Source organism: Alligator mississippiensis, chromosome 1, assembly GCF_030867095.1.
Source record: "Alligator mississippiensis isolate rAllMis1 chromosome 1, rAllMis1, whole genome shotgun sequence".
Taxonomy (NCBI): Eukaryota; Metazoa; Chordata; order Crocodylia; family Alligatoridae; genus Alligator; species Alligator mississippiensis.
Window position 1 is genome coordinate 36409491 of NC_081824.1, and position 20205 is coordinate 36429695.

Sequence of the window (20205 nt, forward strand, 5' to 3'; positions counted from 1 at the left end):
AAAGTGGAATCAGAACTACTTCGTCTCATATACTCTGGAAGATACTGTAACTCCTTCCTCTAACCTTAGTAATGAAGGTTTGCTAGGCAGACACTCCCTATGCCTGAAGAACGGTGATTGTGCCCAAAAGCTTCCAAAGAACTTTTTCCCAAGTACTCAGTTTGTCTAAAAGATATCACATCTACCCAAAGAACCTTGCCCGCCTAGGGCTTCCCAAACCTTTATCAAGTACTCACATTATACCTCATAAGAAACAGGTCAGCTACCTTGAATCTTTATTTGATTTCTTACAGATGATCAAATTGCAGATGATCAAATTGCGCGTTGGTATGCCTGGCTGTTAAATAACAAGTGGGCCACAAAGTCAAAATCTCTATGCTTCGAGATCTTCATTTTTCAGTCAAATATGTAATCCTGAAATAGAATGCTTGTCTAGAGCTCCTATTTTCTACCACAAATAACTCTGTCAGTTGTATGAAATCCAGTGTTGCTGCCAAGAAAGATATTTAAAATCTCACATTCGAAGGGACTACAGAGATACTGGGGAACATTTTACATCCAATCACAGAAAGAGTCCATGTAATATTTGCCCAGTCTATAAAATAGGCTACCCACACATTGTACAGTGCTGGAAACTCTCTAGTGGCTGGAAACCCTTGTATACTGACACATGCTATAAAACCTCCTTTCTTAACTAAACTGATTATATTTCTAAGATAAAAAAGCATCACACACATCACTTCTTCTGTTAAAATCACACTGAAAGATCATAGTTAAAAGAAAAATAGATGACTGTCCCAATAATTAGATTTTATACATGGAAAAAGGATAAATTTGTTATAATTTTCCAGGTACAGAATCTGATTAGTGGAGGTTTGCCTTGAATTCCCCCCTCCCCCACTGCTACAGTAGGGAAAATAAGTCATGGAGGGGGGATCAGTTATCTCCCTTGCCCTCTGCTCCACCCCCGCTGCTTCTCCCTGCAGCCCTTTCCCCCCTCTCTTCACTGTCAGACCCTGCTCGCCCCGAGCACATGTAAGGGAGAAGAAAATTTGAAAACACTGACCTTGTAATTAAACATAGCTGTAGTAATTTGCATATACTACCCAACAGACTTAGTTAATCTAGAATTGGTGCATGTTTCTTTTTAAACTGCTGCAAGTTTTAGCATAGATACTCCATAAGAAACCTTTTGCATCTACTAATGTATAGAAGAAACTGTGCATGATATTAGTGCAAAGCCAAAAAGGTCATGATTTACCATATATGTCATTTGGCTGACCCCAACCAACCAGCAGCTGACAGCATTTAAAGCCATGGTGACTCCACAGCTCAGCACTGCTCAGTATGGATGTGTATTCCAGACACCCTCCACAAAGGATCCATGTGCTAATTAGTCTCCTACTCATGACTAGAACTGGGTGTTCTTGTCACAAGTCCTGGGATCCTTTAAAAATGTATATGCAGAAGAAGCACAGGGAACCTGTCTGGGTTCTCCTCACGTTAATCATATGTGGAGCCACATTAATCATATGTGACAGGCTGAGAGAGGGGCAACAGCCCTGAGTGAACTGTCTGGGCGCCCATTCGGTGATGTCTGCCAGGTATTTAAGGCTGCTGAAGAAACAGGAATCATTTGAAATGGGAAAAAAAGATACAGCTCAGTATAAATGTATGCAACGCGGTAGCTCACTGTGACTTGAAAGAGTTGGCACTGAGGAGCACTGTGCTTAATGGACACTGCCATACACTGTACAGTAAAAGCTCTGTTATTAAGCATGAGTGGGGGTGCCAGTAATCTAAAACTGCCGATTACCTGAGGCAGGGGTTTTCGGCTGGACATGGAACAGAGGAAGGGGGTGGGGGCAGGGGAAGTGGCAGTGGCAGCCACACGCAGAGTAGGGGTCGTGGCGGTGGCCGCATGCGGAGTGGTGACAACACAGGGTGTTATAGTAATGCTCAGTGTTAGCTGCATTTAGTCAACTTCATAGTTGATTTCCATTACTGAGCGCATGCTGCTTTTGGCAGCAGTTTAATGAGGCAATATATTTAATGAGGTTTCCTTGTATGCAAAAGAAAGATGAGGGACTTCTCCCTCCATGCTGATTGGAAAAACAACCCATCTTGTATTTGAGTAAACATGGTACTAATTTAAAAAATTTTCAAAATATAATCTCCTATTCTCAATTAGTTTAAAGATTAATTTAAGGGTTTTTTATTCATATACTATTTTGCTTTAATCAGTGACAAACTGCTTGGAACTCTAGGATACATTTAGTATAGTGATGCTCAAGATTTTGGCCCTTTGACCAGATGAGTGGCATGGGGCTGGTCTGTGGGCCAGATCCCACATGGGGTGTGTGCGCCAGGTTGGGCCTCATACACCCAGATCAGACCCACCTCATACACTTGTGCCATCTTGGCCAGGCCCTATGAGCCTGGATTATGTCCAGATTAGACTGTGTGCCTGATCTAGTGCGCAGGGCCAGACTATTTGGTCCATGGGGGCTTCTCATGGGTTTGAAATTAGGCAATCCAGCAGCAATTAACACTGCCCTCTCCCCACCTGCCAATATTTCAAAACCATAGAGAGCCTGTGGGATGGCTGACATGGCTCTGTGGGCTAGATCTGGCCTGCAAGCCAAGCACCCTTGATTTAATAGAACAAAAGTAGGTTGTAATTTACTGCATGTTGTATTTGGCATTATACTTTTGCTTTCTTCCCGGTTAACAATTTGTTATATTGAAGCATTATGGCAGCAGCATTATACTTAGTGCAAACTCTATTTTTTCCTCTCCTTTTTAATCTTTCTTTACCACCTATTCCCTTACTCATGTACAATGTTTATTTCTCCTGCAAGTTTAGCCTTTTGATAACATAGTGAATGGGTCTAGGAAACAAAGGCAAAAGAGGCAATATCTTTTATTCCACAAATTTCTTTCCTTATTGTGCATGACTGTCAATGATAAGCCATCCATTTCCTGTGAGAACTGCACATACTGCTATATCTCTTGAAGTAATGCTATATTACTGTAGTGGATTACATGTATAGTACCACCTGTCTAATATATTAAGAATCTTGTTATCCTTTTTCTGTAATATAAGCAATGTATGAGCATTTTGGAAAAGGCATGTATTAATTTTTTCTAGGAAACAGCTAAAAGCTTACGCCATTTAAATCATGGATGATAATTTGGGTCCATTACTTGAACACAGGAAATTTCTTCAGCAAATAAGACAACTAGATTTTTCTCTTTGAAACATTCACAGCAGAGATAAAGAGTATTATATAAGTCAACTGCCTTACCTTTTCGACCAGGGTATACATGAGGATAATACTCATAGTAGAGATCAGGTTGGTCTAGGTTTCCAAATGGTTCAAACTCCATTTCTGCATTTTGGAAGAGATTTAACTTCACCAACAGTGCCAGTCTCACAAACCACAGCTAAAAAGGCAAAGCACAGAAAAACACCAGGTCATGTAACAGTTTCTCAAAAATTACTTTTAGGTTTTTAATCCAATGCCTGAAATAATTAAACAGTTAGTCTTAAGACTCATTCATGAAAATAAGTAATTAAAGTCACAGGCTTGTCATTGGAGCAATTTAAAAAAAAAAAAATGGTAAAATTGAGGAAAATTATATTCAGGTCAGTTGGGAAGCACTGGGCCTTAAAGCCAGCTCAAAATATATAAAAGCGTAATATCAAGATAAAGTGGCATTTTAAAAGTAAAATTTACTTTTATGCAATGGAATGGGAGAAAGTATGGCACTAAGATATCACTATGATGAGGGCTGGACTTGATGACTGCAGGAGGTTCCTTTCAGCCCTACTATTCTGAAATATACAGTATGATTTCTGAGTCATGTACCCTGAATTGTACTCAGCTGTTAAATTTATATCCCTAGTTAGTAGGTGGAATGGGAGCCGGTTTGTGGTAAAAAATTGACTATTCTAGGATGAAATATTTCTAGCGTAGGGATGACCAACCTACAGCCTATGCACTGGATTTGGCTCACAAAGAGGTCCAATCCACCACAGTGGATTGGTGGCATGGAGTTGTGCCATGCTGCTCATCCCCTCTATAGCACTGCTCTTTGCTGAGGAGCCTGGTGCTTCATCACCCCTGTGCTTCCTTTGCTGGAGAAGGAAAGTGCGGATGTGCTGGAACACACCGAGTGTAGGCAGCTGGGGTCAGTGGGGAAGAGATCAGTTGGAGGCTTCAAGCCTGCAGCCATGGCCAGGTCACAAGGTGTGGCCTGCACCTGCAAAAGGCTACAGACCCCTGGTTTTGGAGAGAGGATACATTACATATTAAAGTACAGTAACTTGCTTATTAATTTAAATTATTATACATTTTTCAACAGGTATCTTTTCTCTGTGTTGGAGTGAGCTACTACAGTGGTGCCCAACCTTTTGTCCCACAGGCCAGATGGACAGAGCCCAGTCCATCTGTGGGCCAGATCCAGAGAGTGGGATAGTGGGGCCTGATCCAGACAAGCAGAGGGGAGGATGGAAGCCTGGTTCTGACCTGGCTGAGTGGGTGGGCTTGACCCAGGCCTGACTTAGAAGTGTTGTGGGGGATAGAGTACATGTGGCCTGGTTCCTCCTTTACCACCAAATTTTCCAATGTGTGAAAAGCCACAGGGGCCAGATGCCATGGCTCTGTGGGCCACGTTTGACCTGTGGGCTGAGCACCCCTGATCTATGAGGTTATAAGCCTGTGAGTCACGTGTTTGCTCCATTTTCACTGTGTAATGAAAGACAGTTAGCCACATTAGTCTGAAGTTAGGCAAAAAGCAGGGCACAGCAGGCTAATTCATTCAGAAAGGCATAAGCTTTCACAGCTAATAGCTAAAAGTGCACCGATGCATCTGTCCATATTGTATTGGCACCGATAAAAGGAAAATTTACATTGGCAATTGGCTTTTTTTGGCTGATGTGGCCGATAATGTTGCTGATAAATACCATATGCTTGTGCGTACCTGAAGCATGCACATGGCCAGTAAGTCTGTTGGGTGGGAAGGAGATGGAGGCGGAAGGGAGGGGGCAGATCAAGGCCCCTGTAGTAAGGAAGGGAGTGGGGCTGGGGCTGCCCAGCCAGGGCGAGGTGTGGGAAGGAGCCGCAAGCAGTTTGTCCAGGGGTGTGTGGGAAGCAGGGTGGGGGTGGTGATCCCACCACTAAGTACACCCCTAGGAGAGCCATGGGGGGGCGGGGGGGGTATCCCCCAGATCTGTGTACGGGGTAAGGGTGGGTTGCCGTTGCTGCGTGCCCCAAGCACAGGCTTGGCCCAAACCCCCGTCTGGAAGAGCCCAACACTGCCCCCAGCCCCAGCCTGCAATGGTAGCTTGCCCTCACCCCACGCACAGATCCTGGGGGCACATGTCCCCCATGGCTCCCTAGGGGGTACACATAGCAGCAGGATCCACCCCCACCTCCCCGCACCCCCCAGATGAGCCACTTGTGGCTCCATCTCTCATTTCACCCTGGCTGGGCAGTGCCTATGCCTGTCCCTGCCCCAGCCTCCCTCTCTCCCTCACTGCAGGGACCTCAATCTATTCCCCCACCAAAACAGATTTACCAGCCGGACGCTGCTCTCCTACCTGCTGGGCTTCATATCAGCAATTGGATCAGTATCGTCCGATACAGCTCGTTAATAATCAGCCATCTGTATCTGTCCAAAAGATCTTTATTGTGCATCCCTACTGACAGCCTACTGTGGACTACTAGTCCATTCCAAGCATCAATCAGATGAAGTAGGCTTTTTCCTGTGAATGCTTATGCCTTTCTGAATGAGTTAGTGTCTAAGATGCTATCTTACCCTGCATTTGCTCTGTAATAAAGTTAATTTACTAGACAGTAAATGTGTTGTCACCCCATACTCCACCACAGTATCTTTTACAGAATGATCTTGAGATGGGATCTGATCATGAGCAAGTGTCTTCCCTGACTGATATTCTTGGAAGAATGGGACCTTAAACACCATGTCTGAATGCAATGTGATTGTACCTGCAAAGAATCTGTTGTATGATTAGTAGGCAGTCCATTTTTGCCATAGCCTTGGCCATGGGCAGTAAGAAGTCGTCCACATAGGTCAACAGCTGCCCTCCAGTTTTTGCTGTTCTGTGAAAAAGAATGGAATAAGTTACAAATAAATGAAGCTACTAAAATGCACAGCTGCTTATTTTGCTTGAAGCAGCTACATCTAGCCATTAGTAATAATGACAAGGTCAGGAAAGCTGGCCAGTAAGAAGTAGAATGTCATTTGTCAAAGCTGCATGTGTAATTAGGCAAAAAGCAAAGTCAAGCATGAGATACAGTTTAAGATTACAAGTTCACAAAAACAAAAGTATACACAGCATCCCAGGGGTTTTCCATTAAAAGCATCCATCATATTTCTTAATCCACTAATAATACTCAACACTTTTTGCCGTTTCAAAAGAAGGATTTTACCCAAAGAACTCTAATATTATGAAGTAGGTAGGGCCTAACTCTATTCCCACTGATCTGAATAGGGCAGGATTAAAAAAAATGAAGTTCATTCAATAATACTGTTGAATTAACGGAACAAGCTGAAGACAATCATTAAGAATGAGGGATGAAAAAAAAGTTTAAGACGTATAAAGTAATATTAAAATATGTAATTGTAGATTTTTAAACAAAAGGTAACTTTTGAATTTTCCATTTACCAGTCTCTCTAGTGGTAACAACAACAGCACTTCAGTAGAGAAATAGACTGTACAACTGAAAGAGCTTCCAAATACCCTGCAGTAACCTACTACAATACAAAAAGAAAACTCCTTGGTGGTCATCTACTATCCCACACTTGAACTGATCAGAATCACCAACCAACTATGGACTATACCTGACAAAGATCAAACCCCAAGAGAAATATTCCCAGACCCTTAACTCTTGGTTTTCAAAAAGTCCCTAACCTTGTCCAACCCATCATCAGAAACAAACTTGCCATTACCCATGAAACAACAAGCAGTACACAGCCCTGCCTTGGCAAGAAATGATTAACCTGTCAGCACATCTCCACTGCCACTACTATCAACACCTCCCACAAAAACCCATCAAAAACCATGATTCTTACACATGCCTTCCCAAAATGTGATACACCTGATCCGATGAACTAAGTGTCCTCATAGCAATTACCTGGGTGCAACTAAACAGCAGCTACCTACCAGAACGGACGCTCACAGAAAAATGATGCTTGAGGTTAACGCAAGCCAAATTCATCCAACAATAGGAAGACAATTTATGTTAATTTACTGGGAGAGTAATAATCAATTCCAGGGACATCCAATGATTTCAGGGAAGGGCCAGGCCACCCAAATGTCTATCAGATAAAACCAGATGCACATACAGGAAGTCTTCGACTTAAGACGTTTTCAGTTACAATGAATGGCATTTAGGACATTTATACACTGACACCTTGTTTCAACTTTGACGTCAGTTTCGATTTTACAACGCTTTATTCTGATGTGATGTCATGTCAGCAAACAAGTTCGCTGTGTTGTCCATCTCCCTGGAGAACATTTGTCCAAACTTCCTCAGACACTTCCTTTAAGAAAGCAGACAAGATTCCAGAAAAACCTGCAGCCAAGACTCCTGAGAAGACTCCAGCCAAGAACCCTTCAAAAAGTCCAGCAAAGTCACCTCAAAGAAGTCCTTATCAATATGATTGCTACTAAATCAATATGATTGCTATTTACAATATAAATACATTAATGTAGCTATATAACTCATCTACAAATTGATTGAGTACAAAATTCTGGGTTACTTTTGGTGAAAATAAGGTACTGGGTCTTGGTTCAGGAACCAATCCCCCATTCGTGCTGCACCTTGGGAGAAGGAATCCACAGCATACATACAGACTGGGGAGTTCCCTTCTTGAAAGCACAGAGGTGGAAAGGGATCTTGGAGTCATTATTGACTCCAAGATGAACATGAGCCGCCAATGCCAGACTGCAGCCAGCAAGGCCAGCCATACCTTGTCAAGCATCCAAAGGTGCATCTCAAGCCAGTCCAGAGAAGTGATGCTCCCCCTCTATGCAACTTTGGTCAGGCCGCAGTTGGAGTACTGTGTCCAGTACTGGGCGCCGCACTTTTAAAAGGATGTGACCAGCCTGGAGAGGGTTCAGAGGAGGGCCACCTGCTTGGTAGGAGGGCAGCAGGACAGGCCCTACAAGGAGAGACTGAGGGACCCAAACCTGTTCAGCCTCAGCAAGAGGAGGCTGAGGAGAGACCTAGTGGCTGCCTACAAACTCATCAGGGGAGATCAACAGCAAATAGGCAGAGCCCTTTTCTCCCCAGCACAACCTGGGGTGACAAGGAACAATTGTAATAAGCTGATGGAGAATAGGTTTAGGTTAGAGATCAGAAGGCAATATTTTACAGTTAGGGTGGCCAAAATCTGGAACCAACTTCCCAGGGAAGCGGTCCTCGCCCCTACCTTGGGCAAATTCAAGAGGAGGTTGGATGATCACCTGTCTGGGGTCTTGTGAACCCAGCATTCATTCCTGCCTGTGGCAGGGGGTCAGGCTAGATGATCTGTTCAGGTCCCTCCTGACCCTAGCTACTATGAAACATTAAACTATTTATAACATTGTTCCTACGGGAAAACTGGTTCCGAGTTACGACGTTTCGACTTAAGATGCAGTTTTCAGGAACCAATTGAATTGCAAGTCCAAGGACTGCTTGTATTGTGTTGGGAGTGCATATAGTCACATATTTTTTCTGTCACTCGGGTCCTCCAATCTTCTCTAGGATCAGCTGGGAAAGTGCTTAATAGTTAATAGCACTTAATATTTCTTAATAGTTTAAACAATTAAACAAATTTAGAAAACTGAAATAATTTTGAAGTAGTAAAAAATTCTGAATTATTAAAGTAATTATTTACGGCATAAAACTGTAATCTAAGATTATTATATTTGACAACATATATAAGAGCACACTATTAACCTTATGCATATGTAACAATATATGATTTTTTTTTCAAACAAACTCAAGGGGAGTCATTAACTCTACATGAGACACCATTAAAGTGATTAAAATGTTCTCTTCCACTAGCTACAACATTCTGTTCCTGTGTAAATTACTATAGCATAACACTTTAACATTATTCTGGAATATGCAGTTATTAACCCTTTCCAAGCCTAACTGAATATAGAATTATTGTTTACTAAAGCACTAGATACAATAATCATGCTCAAGTATGGCAGTTATCAAAAACGTGGTAATTACCATAAAACTGCAAATATTATGGTGCAAGATCATCAGGTATGTATGTTGTAAAACATTCTGTAATATTTATTCAAAATAAGGTAAAGCAATCTATGGAATGTCTGTGACTAACATAATTATTGTTTATATTGTCTAAAGCATAATTTTTACTTACTACCATAAAACAAAGTAAGGTTGCATAGACAGGCTATTATTTACTTTTATTTACAACAGAGGCAATTGCATGGCCCTATACTAGAATAATAACAATATTTTGACAACTAAATACTCAACTTTCAGATTTCAGTTGTCACATAAATGCTTATTAGCCTTCACAAGCTGGTAACTTTATTTACAAATTATCATTATAAGAAGCATACAGATTTTAAGAAATAGTTTTTGGATGGCTTTAGTAATTCTGTGGTCCTTACAGCTCTGAGCTGTTGCAAAAATTGCTTGATAGCCCAACTTTCTCTTGTACTTCTGTACTAGCTCCATGGTCCTAATTAAGTAGTACTGATTTTAAAGCAAAAATTCAAATAGTGAACTACAAGGATTCCTCAAGAGACTGACAGTGGGATGCAGATCATTTCATCTTTAGGTTTCTGTTGCAAATTCACTTTGGTCACCTATGATTTTTTGGCCAGCTAAGATTTATTTTCCCTGCTGTGCTATCTCAAATGAAGTAAAAAGCTTGATAATTTGATTATAGTTAGTACCAGAAATCTGGCTACTGTTCCATTCCCACCCCCTGTAAATAATCAGGATGGAGTAAATAGAACATATAGGAGAAGGTAAAAATACTTTCCCTGTGATTTCCAGACCTCTCTCATTTTTACAGCTTTAAAATTTCCTCGAGACTCCTTTACTATGACAGATAACGAGGTTTAGTCTCATTTTTTGAAATTTTGGATCCACTCTTGTAAAACTTCTCTCTCACTAGAGACAATTTTATGGTAGGGTAAGAATATAAACTAAGTGCTTTGCATTGAGTGAAACAAATTCTTCAACCTGGCTTTCCAAAAATTATAATAAAAGAAATACCACTCTCTGGGGAATGGGCAGACAAATAGCAGCATGTTCACTTCAATAAGGCATTGCCTTAACAATGGGTGTGATATAAGAAAGGCAGGTGGGGAAATGAAGTAAGGAACTGTTAGCTTCTAGATGTGACTGTTTACAGGTGACAAAGACAAGTGAAAAAAAGGAGAGACGCATTTTCAATATTGGGGTAGATACTCTGGTCAACTTTACATCGAGAGTTCTGAAACAGATGCGAGCATGACTGAAAGTGGACCCATAGTTTGCTAAGTCCCACTCTTATTGCAAATTTGCTAGCTCAGACTCTCCATTATGCGTGGCATTTTGTTCTGAGCAGCTTTCCTTGTGTCCGGTGAATATGATGACACACTTATGGGGGGTGGTCACAAATGGACTCTAACAGGAAGCATGAGGCTCCTGTTACTTTGAGAGAGAAAAACCCCAATACAAACCAGTAGCAGCCAGTGCTCACGCAGCCGAACAAGGGCTGGCTCCAAAAGAAAAGGTGCCCTAGGGGTACATAGCTCTCTGGAGCTCTGCCAGAGGGCAGAGGCTTGATTACAATGGGGGGGGGAGATAAGGACAGCAAACCTGCAGCCCTAGAGGGGCAGAGACAAGGCTAGAGAGCTCATAGTCCAGAGAGGGGCAGTGCAGCAACTGGGGCCAGAGACTCACAGCCTGGGAAGGGCAGAGATAAGAGCCTGGGATAGGCAAAGCAAGGGTCAATGACCTATAGCCCACGATGGGTAGAAACAGGGCTAGCAAGTCTGCAGCCCAGAAAGGGGTAGAGTTTCGGGCCCTGGGGCCCACAGCCTATAAGGGGCAGAGATAAGAGTTTAGGAGGGCAAGATAAAGGCTGGAGCCCAAGAAGACCTGATGCGGTGGGTCTAGGCCAGAGAGACCAGCCAAAGCAGCAGGGGGGTGGAAAAAAAAATTAAAAGTTGAGACGTTGTCTGAGAAGGCCCCAACAAGGGTGCAGAGGTGTGAAGCAGACCAGTGGTTTGGGCCAAAATGTCCAACTAAGTGATGATTAGAAACATCTGTGAAGCATGGGCATGGCTGTAGGGGAAGTTTGCAGGTCGTGATGAGCCCAAAAGGCAAAGGTGTCCTGGGGCACACATATGGGCCAGGAAGGCCAACTAAACGAGAAGACTAGTGAGTCTAATAGGAAGGCTGGCATAGAGCTTGTTCTAGGGCCCTGAGGCTACCTCCCTTTCCAAGCTTTACTAAGAACATCAAGATGTGGCAGGTGAGAGTGGAGTGAGAGTACCAAAAGCCAGAGCAGGACAGGAGCTGAATGACCGCTAGGGTTGTCACCGCTGCCTCTGAAACACTGGTCCTGTTACATGGACCCAAAATCTTCCTTTGATGTTTCAGCTCCCTAAAGACACTCTGTGGAGCACAATCAGCTCTTTTCTAAATGAATTCACAAGGGCTGAGCAAGGCTGCTGAAGAATTTTTCTAACCTCTAAGGGTATAACTTTCTTCTCAATAATGTTTAAATACTTGGCTAAACATCTCTCTAAAGGAGGTTCAGATAACTTCTCAACTTATTTTTTAAAAATTATTGTTGTTTGACAACTCATCCATCCCTTATAATTCTATAGTTTTATTTCCTATTAGCTGCGATTTATTTATTATATTCCCCTAAAAATTTCAAAATAAGGATTTGAATTAGCCACAGATTAAGAAAGCCACAGGCCATTAATAAAATACGACTGTTAAGCAAAAACTTAAGACCATGCCTGTAAATAAGAATCAGTCACAGAGATGTATTCTGAAAATTTTTTTTCTTTAAACAAGAGCAAATGAAATGCACTCTGCTATGAATCTAAACGAAGGGCTGGCATCCTATGGTATGTACTCTGGATCTAGGATGTCAAGCTACTTTTCTGGACTGTGAAGCCAGGATGTTGCCAGCAATTCAGTGGTAGGTAGAACTGACTGCAGCAGCAATTAATTAGGTGGTGGTGGCTGGATCACAAGCAGGAGCTCACCTTTTCACCGAGCTGTTTTACTTGGGCCTGCCAGTCTAAAAGGTTGTAGACCATTGATTCATGAAATCTTGATTCTAGCTTGTACATGTTAAAAAAATATTGGGTCCTGCTTTGAGCAGGAGGCTGGACTAGATGACCTCCTGAGATCCCTTCCAACTCTAATTCTCTAACATTCTAGCTTATTCTTCCTTTTAAAAACCAAGATTGCTCCTCCCATCAGGGCTTCAATACTTTGGCTTCCAGTTTTAGAAAGACCAAGAACAGATGCACACACTTTTTTATTTCATTATACAATCATTAGCTCTGAAGTATTTAGAAAGGAGCACTGCATTTCATATAAATGAGTATGAAAATTAAATGCATTCTTACTTACAATTAGCTGTTTCAAGCCTACAAATGACTGTTCTACAGAGTTGGCATTTAAAACTTGTCTCTTCGCTGCAGCTTGTTCCCCAAGAAAGCGGAGCAGTAAGTCTTTTACTGCATCTCCCTGTTGAATGGACAAGGGGACAATATTCGTATTATAATAACAAGCATTTCAACATTTTTCTAGTAACATAAATGACTAAGGAAAAAAACAAAACTGAGAAAAAAAGTATTCATAACAACAACTTCTGCTCCTCCACATGCCTGTTTTCAAGTAATCACTTTTCATGAAGTGAATATAAATCTTGAAGTATTTGAGACTTTTAAAGAAAATGGTTAAAAAATAGTTTCACATTATTTTATTTTATTTTTTTAAAACACTTTGAACTTTTCTAGATAACTTGCACAATATTAGTTCTGGCTTCTTGATTGGTTAATTCAGCCCCTGTGCTACTCAACCTCCAACCAAAGGCCAAAGGTGACCTGCAGAGCCATGGTATCTGGCTTGCAGGGCTCCCTAGGGGTTGAGAAATTTGGTGGTGGGGGAGCAGTGACAAGTGATACCACCACCCTCCCCTGCTGTCAAATTCCCAAATTCTGCATAATGGGTTGGGTCTGGGCTGGGCCCCCTTCTCACCACACAGCTGAGACCCCTGTATTCCATGTGGCTGGATCAGGGCCAGGCTGCCCTCCACCCCTTCTCCATACAGCTGGATGGGGCTCTGCTGCACCAATCCAGGGCACTGGATTGGGACTACTGGCTTGGTCTGGGCTGCAGATAGACTAGAGAATGTCCACCTGGCCCACCAGGGTAAAAGGCTGAGCACCACTGTTAAGCTGTATGTGGTCAGATTTGTTATCTGATACCATTTTGATTCACTGAGAGAGATTACAAGAAACAAGAGGCCTGAGGAAGGGGGATGCAATACCAGAAAGCTTGCCTGTCTCTATACCAACATAGAGGGTCCAATAAAAAATATAACCCAGATGACTTCTTACCTTGTGTGAGAGTCAGTAAATAATCCAGAAACATGGTTAACAAATACCAGTGTTACTTTTTTGTTTTGTTAAATTAATTTATCTTTTCAAAAGCACAAGAAGAGCTATCAGTTTACACTACAGAGGTTTTCTGGTATAGCTGTTAATATGCTGCTATATGGGTATTTAAACAGGCATGCCTCACTTTTTGCTACTCAGTGAACTGGTCCATTCATATCACAACTCAGAGATTTCACTAATTTTTGGCAAAGGAGTTTATTACTGCCATTTACTGATGGTGAACTGAAGAAGAGGGATTAATTACCCAAGGGCACACAGGATATCTAAAGCATAGCAAAGAATTAAAAGCATTTCTCCCAAGGCCCAGTCCAATGCCTTAGCCATCAGACCATTCTTCTCTCTCTCCCAAATTGCACAGTAAGACCCATAAAGTTTTGCTAGACATTTCTTGTAGATAACACTGTACACAAATTAGCAATGAACTGGAGAATGATATTTAATGAATGGCAAGGATTTAAGAAAGAGCAGCCCATGGATAATAACCTTGGATCTAGAGTCAAGTTGATTCAATGAAGGATACAAGGATAAATTCATGTAGGCCTGTAACTAAGGTTCTCAATCTTAAAAATGGCATATGCCGAGTAATCTACTTAGTGAAATCAACTGAATTAACAAGTTCAAAGATTTTAATGCAGGACTATGAAATTTCTTTAAGTCAAGTACTAATACTACACCAATCAAGAAAGGGGAAAACCTGTAGGAAAAAACTTCAGAACTAACTGGATGAAAAGCCACTCTCAAGATGGGAATTAGAAATAAGGAAAGTACCTACAACAGAACAGAATAGAAATAAAAGGCCTAATAACCAGAGAAAACTATGGCTGAGAGATTTGAAGTGTAGGGATAAAGTGAAAAACTCCTGCCGAATTAGATACTCCAAGGGATATTACTATATTTACTCATATATAAGACAAGGTTTTCCCCTCAATCAACATGGGCCTGCAGGGCTCCTTATGGGTTGGGAAATTTGCCCCTCATGAATGTATGCCCCTTGGCATGGATCTTATTCAGATGGATTACCACAAGCATGGGTTATTGCATGTTTGGAGGCTAGAAGTGATGCCCCAAGTGTACGTTGTCCCATCTTACCTGACTGGATAGCCACTTCCAGAATCACTCAAGTTGCGGTCAAAAAGTCTTTTGCATCCTGGAATGTACAAACCCTACTAGACAACCCGAACAGTGACAGATGTGAATGCAGAACATCTCTTGTTGCCCAGGAACTCTTGTGATTCAACAAGATATCACTGCTCTCAGCGAGACTAGATGTGCAGACAAAAGCCATCTGAGAGAAGAGGGGGATGACTATGTTTTTCTGGAAAGGGAAACTTGTAAATGACAAGCCAATACATGGCCTTGCTTTCAGCATTAAGAACCAGATTGTCAGCTAAATGACTGAATTCCCCATTGGTATTAACGAGTCCTCATGACTCTCTGCCTCCAGCTGACCAACTCCACCTCTCCGCCTCCAACTTGACCAACAACTTTGCTACCATCAGCAGTGCATACGCCCCAACACTCAATACCGAGGAAGAAAAGAAAGAACAGTTTCATGCTGACCTTGATGAAATCCTGACTACCATCCCAAAAGAGCACAAGATCATCCTCCTTAGAGATTTCAATGTGAGAGTTGGCTGGAATTTTAACACGTGGAGCAGCACCACTAAGAAGAAGATTGGGCAAGGCCAATTCCAGTGGCATGCTCTTACTCATTAAATGTGCAGAGCATGACCCTGTCATTTCTAAAACTATCTGCAGAAAATGTGACAGATACAAAACCACGTGGAAACATCACTGCTCAAAACAAATGGCACCTCCTCAACTATGTCATCGTAAAAGCGTGTGGTCTTGCGTTCATATCACACACATTATAAGAAAAGCTGATGATCAGTGGACCGATCATTGCTTAGTGAGATCATCATGTCCAGAGTTCTGCTAACACATCAAAGCAACCCAAATCAGTCCACAGACAGTACATCAAATGCCTTCAGACCTCTAGATACAAAGCTCCTACAGTATAAGGCTGTGGTGATACCAATTTTTCTCTATGGCTGTGAAGCTTGGATGACCAACAGGGACCACCTGAAAAGTCTGGAATGCCATCACCAGCGCTACTTCTGGAAGAGCCTTTGCATTAAGTGGGAAGATTGTCACACAATTGCCAGTATCGTCACCGACACTGACACCACCAATATGGATACACTGATTATTCAACATTAGCTGCTGTGGACAGGTCAGTGGGTGTACATGCCTGATGTACATTTACCATAACAACTGTTATACTCCTACCTCAGCCAAGGACAAAGGACATGTGGGGCTCAGAGGAAACACTTCAAGGACAGCCTCAAGGCAAACATTAAGTGTGGCACTGACATGACAAACGAGGAAAAACTAGCCTGGAACAGGGCTACACGGTGACACCTTGGGAGAGAAGGTACATCTTACTTTGAGGAAAGCTGCCTTCCCCTGGAGACAGGAAACAAAGAAATAGAAACAGAGGACAGGAAACAAGACTGAGATATCCACTGTCCAACCCTCCCTTCAACCATCACCTGTTGTATTTTCCAGAGTCTGTGGCTCTAGGATTGGTCACCTTAGCCATCAGACTCATCCACAACCCTTTACTTGACCCATGGTAATGAGCATCCTTGACCATGAGGGATTACTGCTGCTGCCACCAACACCAAATTGTGTCTGTAGGGACAGAGGAGGACTCTTACAAGGGCACCCAGGGACACCCTAGATCCTAAGCGTTGTTGGCTGAATGGTTCTGGTGTTGGACTGCAGAGACTGGGGGGCACAAGGCCACTGCCTACAGAGGGCAAGACCGGGGGAAGAACAACCCAGAGTCCAACAGGGGTGAGGCACAGCAAATACTGGGATACAAGCCCAGAATTCGTGAGGACAAGACCAGGGGCTGAGTAGACCAGTGCCCACAAGGGCTAAAGCAGAGTCCAGGAGCAGAGAGCCACCAGGGCGTGGACAGAGCTGGGGCGTGGGAGCTTGTGGTCCTGGGACAGTGAACCTAGGTTGAACACTTTATCCAGAGTAAAGTGGGACAAAGCCAGGGAGACCTTAACCCAGACAAGGACTCACTATCCAAAACCCTTTTTGCCCTCTATGGGTAGCCTCCCTGTCAATTTATACGAGTGTTAAGGCAATGATTTTGGCTGGAGTGCCAAAAACCCCACAATGTCTACTCTATAAGGTGCCACAGTGCCAGCATACCAGAAGCGGGTACATGGAAGGATGCACTGCATATTAATATAGTTAATTATAATAAATGTTGCTTTTTTCAGAAAATACCGGGTTTTCTAAAAATTCTAAACCTGGTGACATTATATAAAACGTCATATACTACCTCTGTTCTTGTGTATTTTTTTGATAAGTATGTTGTGATGAAAGAGAAAAAAGGAGAGCACAGAGAGAAAAAGGATGACAGAGAAAAAAGGAACGAGGAAAAGCCAGAAGGAAAAAAAAGAAAAGAAAAAGGAAAAGAGAAGGGAAAAAAGAGGAGACAAAAAGGGGGGGGAGAGAGAGAGAGGGAGAGAGAGAGAGAGAGAGAGAGAGAGAAGGGAAGGAAAAAGAGAAAGAGGGGTTTCCTTGCTGTCCACATTTCCCACCGCTACTGGCTGCAGCTCATGCCTGCTGGTCCAGGGAAGTGTCCAACAGAGGGAGGTAGCAACACCTCAGCAGCAACCACCAGGGTCGGAGCACCCAAGCCTCCTTGATGATCCCGGAGTGGGGGGAGCCTAGGTCCAGGGCTGGGAGGGAGAGCCAGGCTGGGGCTCGGGCAGACAGATACCTTGCCCCACCCGGGTGGGGGTAGCACCAGGGCACTGAGCACCGGGGCAGAGTTCAAGTGGCAGGGATCAGCATGTGCTGGGGGAACCGCTCTGGGCAGGCTGGCCTAGCTGGGCCCTTGGAAAGGCAAGAGCTGGAGAAGAGCAGGGCTGGGCAGGAAGCGGGGGCTGCCCCGGCTTTCTGCAGACTCAGGCTGTGGCGGGTGGGCGGGCAGGGGCCCAGTGGCACCCAAGGTGGGGCCTGGCCCAGCCTGCACAGCTCCACTTGCCATGGGCTGCAGTCGCCCTGCCTGCAAGCAGATGTTGCCTGGCCCGGACAGGATGCTGGGCTCAGGGGGTTCCTGGCTCAGCCTCCCTGTGCGCAGGCACAGCATGAGAGGGGCCCTGGTGCAAGGGTCCAACTACAGGGCCTGGCTGTAGGAACCCCTGGATCCTGGGAACAGCTGCTGCAGGCAGTGCTTGGGGCCAAGCTGGCCGGGAGCCTTCAGCACTGTGGTCCTACGCAGCACATGCCTAGGCCCTGGTCTCTGGAAGGGAGTTGCGGGTGGGCAAGGCTGTGGCCAGGGTCCACGTGCTGTGAAGGGCCTCTATGCTGGAGGCTCCCAGCAGATGGGTGAGCCCTAGGCCTGGCTGGGTAGGAACTGGGCTTATTTGGTCTAGAGAAGAGAAGACTGAGAGGGGATTTAATAGCAGCCTTCAACTACCTGAAAAGGGGCTCGAAAGAGGATGGAACTAGACTGTTCTCAGTGGTGGCAGATGACAGAACAAGGAGCAACAGTCTAAAGTTGCAGCAAGGGAAGTTTAGGTTAGATATCAGGAAGAATTTTCTCAACAGGAGGGTAGTAAAACACTGAAACAGGTTACCCAGGGAAGTGATGGAAGCTCCATCCTTGGAGGTTTTTAAGACCCAGCTAGACAAAACTTTGGCTGGTATGATTGAGCTGGGGATGGTCCTGCTCCGAGCAGGGGGTTGGACTAGATGATCTCCTGAGGTCCTTTCCAACTCTAGCTTTCTATGATTCCATAAGAGGTACAACCGCCCCCACCTAACACAAGGGGATATATTAGCAGTTTGTATAACAGATGCTGGTGAATAGGTGGGGGTAAGGAAAAACAGGAGAAAAACAGATGAGGTTAGAGAAAAAGTAGAAAACAATGTTGGGCAGTATATAATAGGCAAATGAGAGACAGAAGGGCCACCGAGTTAAACAGAATGTAACAGTTTGTAATATGAGACAAAACAAGGAGGTGGTCCCTCTGGGGGAGGGGAGGGTGCTGATGGGCACTCTGGGTGTTACACAAAAGACTGTATAGTCAGTCCAGCTATGAGTTATAGTCCTGGCTCTGCTCTCATTAATTCTGTGACCATGTCTAAGCTTTTTGTGCCTTCTCATTCAACTCCTATCTTTTGTTCAACTTATCTGTTTAGCCTTCAAGCTCTTCAGAACAAAGATAGTCACTAAATGCATGTACAGTGTCTAGAACAGAAGGTCCTCCAATCTTGCTTGGACCCTAACAGTAATATAAATATAATTCTCTGCATTATAAAAATTACCTAATGCTGACAACAGGTGTCAGCAATCATTTCTGTAAATGGCTAAAACCTCAGGTTTGCTGTATGCACATGAAAGACAATTCAGACTGCTGAGGAACATTGCAGGGGGGTGGGGGGGGAAGGGGGACAAAAAAAATACTGAGTACCAAGTATTATAACTACTCGACTGTTTTGTTTTTAAAAGATTTATCATATCAAATTATGGCTAAACTAAAGAACATTTGCACAACAATCTGAGGGAATAGGCACAGACCAAGAAGCAAGAATACAGCGGGAGAACTGAGGGGAAAACAAAAGGGACTTCTAACCCAGGGAATGAGTGGTGGGATACAAAATCTTTTTTTCTATGTGATTTTGCATCAGATCTAGCCCAGGTTAGCTGTGACTAAAAGTTGCAGACATCTGACACAAGTTGGGTAGCCAGTAAGAAATGAGGTAAAGGTCTCCCTTTAGTTCCACGCAGAGTGGGGAGAATGGACTATCCCTTATGCAAAAAGAAGCATTTCACATTTTTGGTACTGTTCCTTGCTCTGCATACAAGACAGATTTTGGTTCCCAGGGTTGTCAAGTCATACGAATTAATAAGAAAGCAGTTAATGTAACACACATATCATTTACTCTAGGGGCATCAAAACTCATTCAGGCTGGATGATGGTCTCTGGGCTGCTCTGTGAACTAGATATGGCCACACTGGAGCTAGGGGGTAGGGCTGGTCCGGTGAGGAATCACGTGCAGCATGCTTCCCATGCTAACCACTCGTGCTTCAGGCAGCATATATCAGTTCCACTTTGGGGCTTTCACTGTAGGCAAAGCGCAGGCTGGACCAGGTGCTGCGAGTACTGCTTGGGGCCCTAAGGGTCAGCAGAAGGCATGCACAGCATGCAGCACTACACTGGATTAGCCCTGAGCACTTACTCCAGGGCTGGTCAGAATCAGGCTCCAGGCCATCCCCGTGCAGTGGAGCCAGCACACAGGGTTGTGTGGGAGGGCACCACATGAAGGCAGCACAAGCCCCAGTGCAGTACATGTGGTGCACATGTTGGACCTTGTGCCTTGGGTGCTGCTTGGACATAGGGTTGGCACAGGGTACACACTGCAAGCAGCACTCTGCTGGACAGCCTTGTGTGCTGGCTCTGGAGCCAGTGCACAGGGTT

At 43.8% G+C, this 20205-nt stretch overlaps 1 protein-coding gene across 2 annotated transcripts in view; it reads right to left on the minus strand.

The window, feature by feature from the left end:
* The window catches only part of TRAPPC12 (trafficking protein particle complex subunit 12), an 85882-nt gene that overhangs the window by 59714 nt on the left and 5963 nt on the right, over window positions 1-20205 (minus strand). For both annotated transcript variants that reach the window (XM_006265519.4, XM_006265518.3), the window contains exons 3-5: window positions 12642-12758; window positions 6012-6125; window positions 3309-3447 (exon numbers count right to left, since the gene is read on the minus strand). In XM_006265519.4, the coding sequence (XP_006265581.1) occupies window positions 3309-3447; window positions 6012-6125; window positions 12642-12758 (370 nt within the window). The remainder of the gene's footprint in view (window positions 1-3308; window positions 3448-6011; window positions 6126-12641; window positions 12759-20205) is intronic.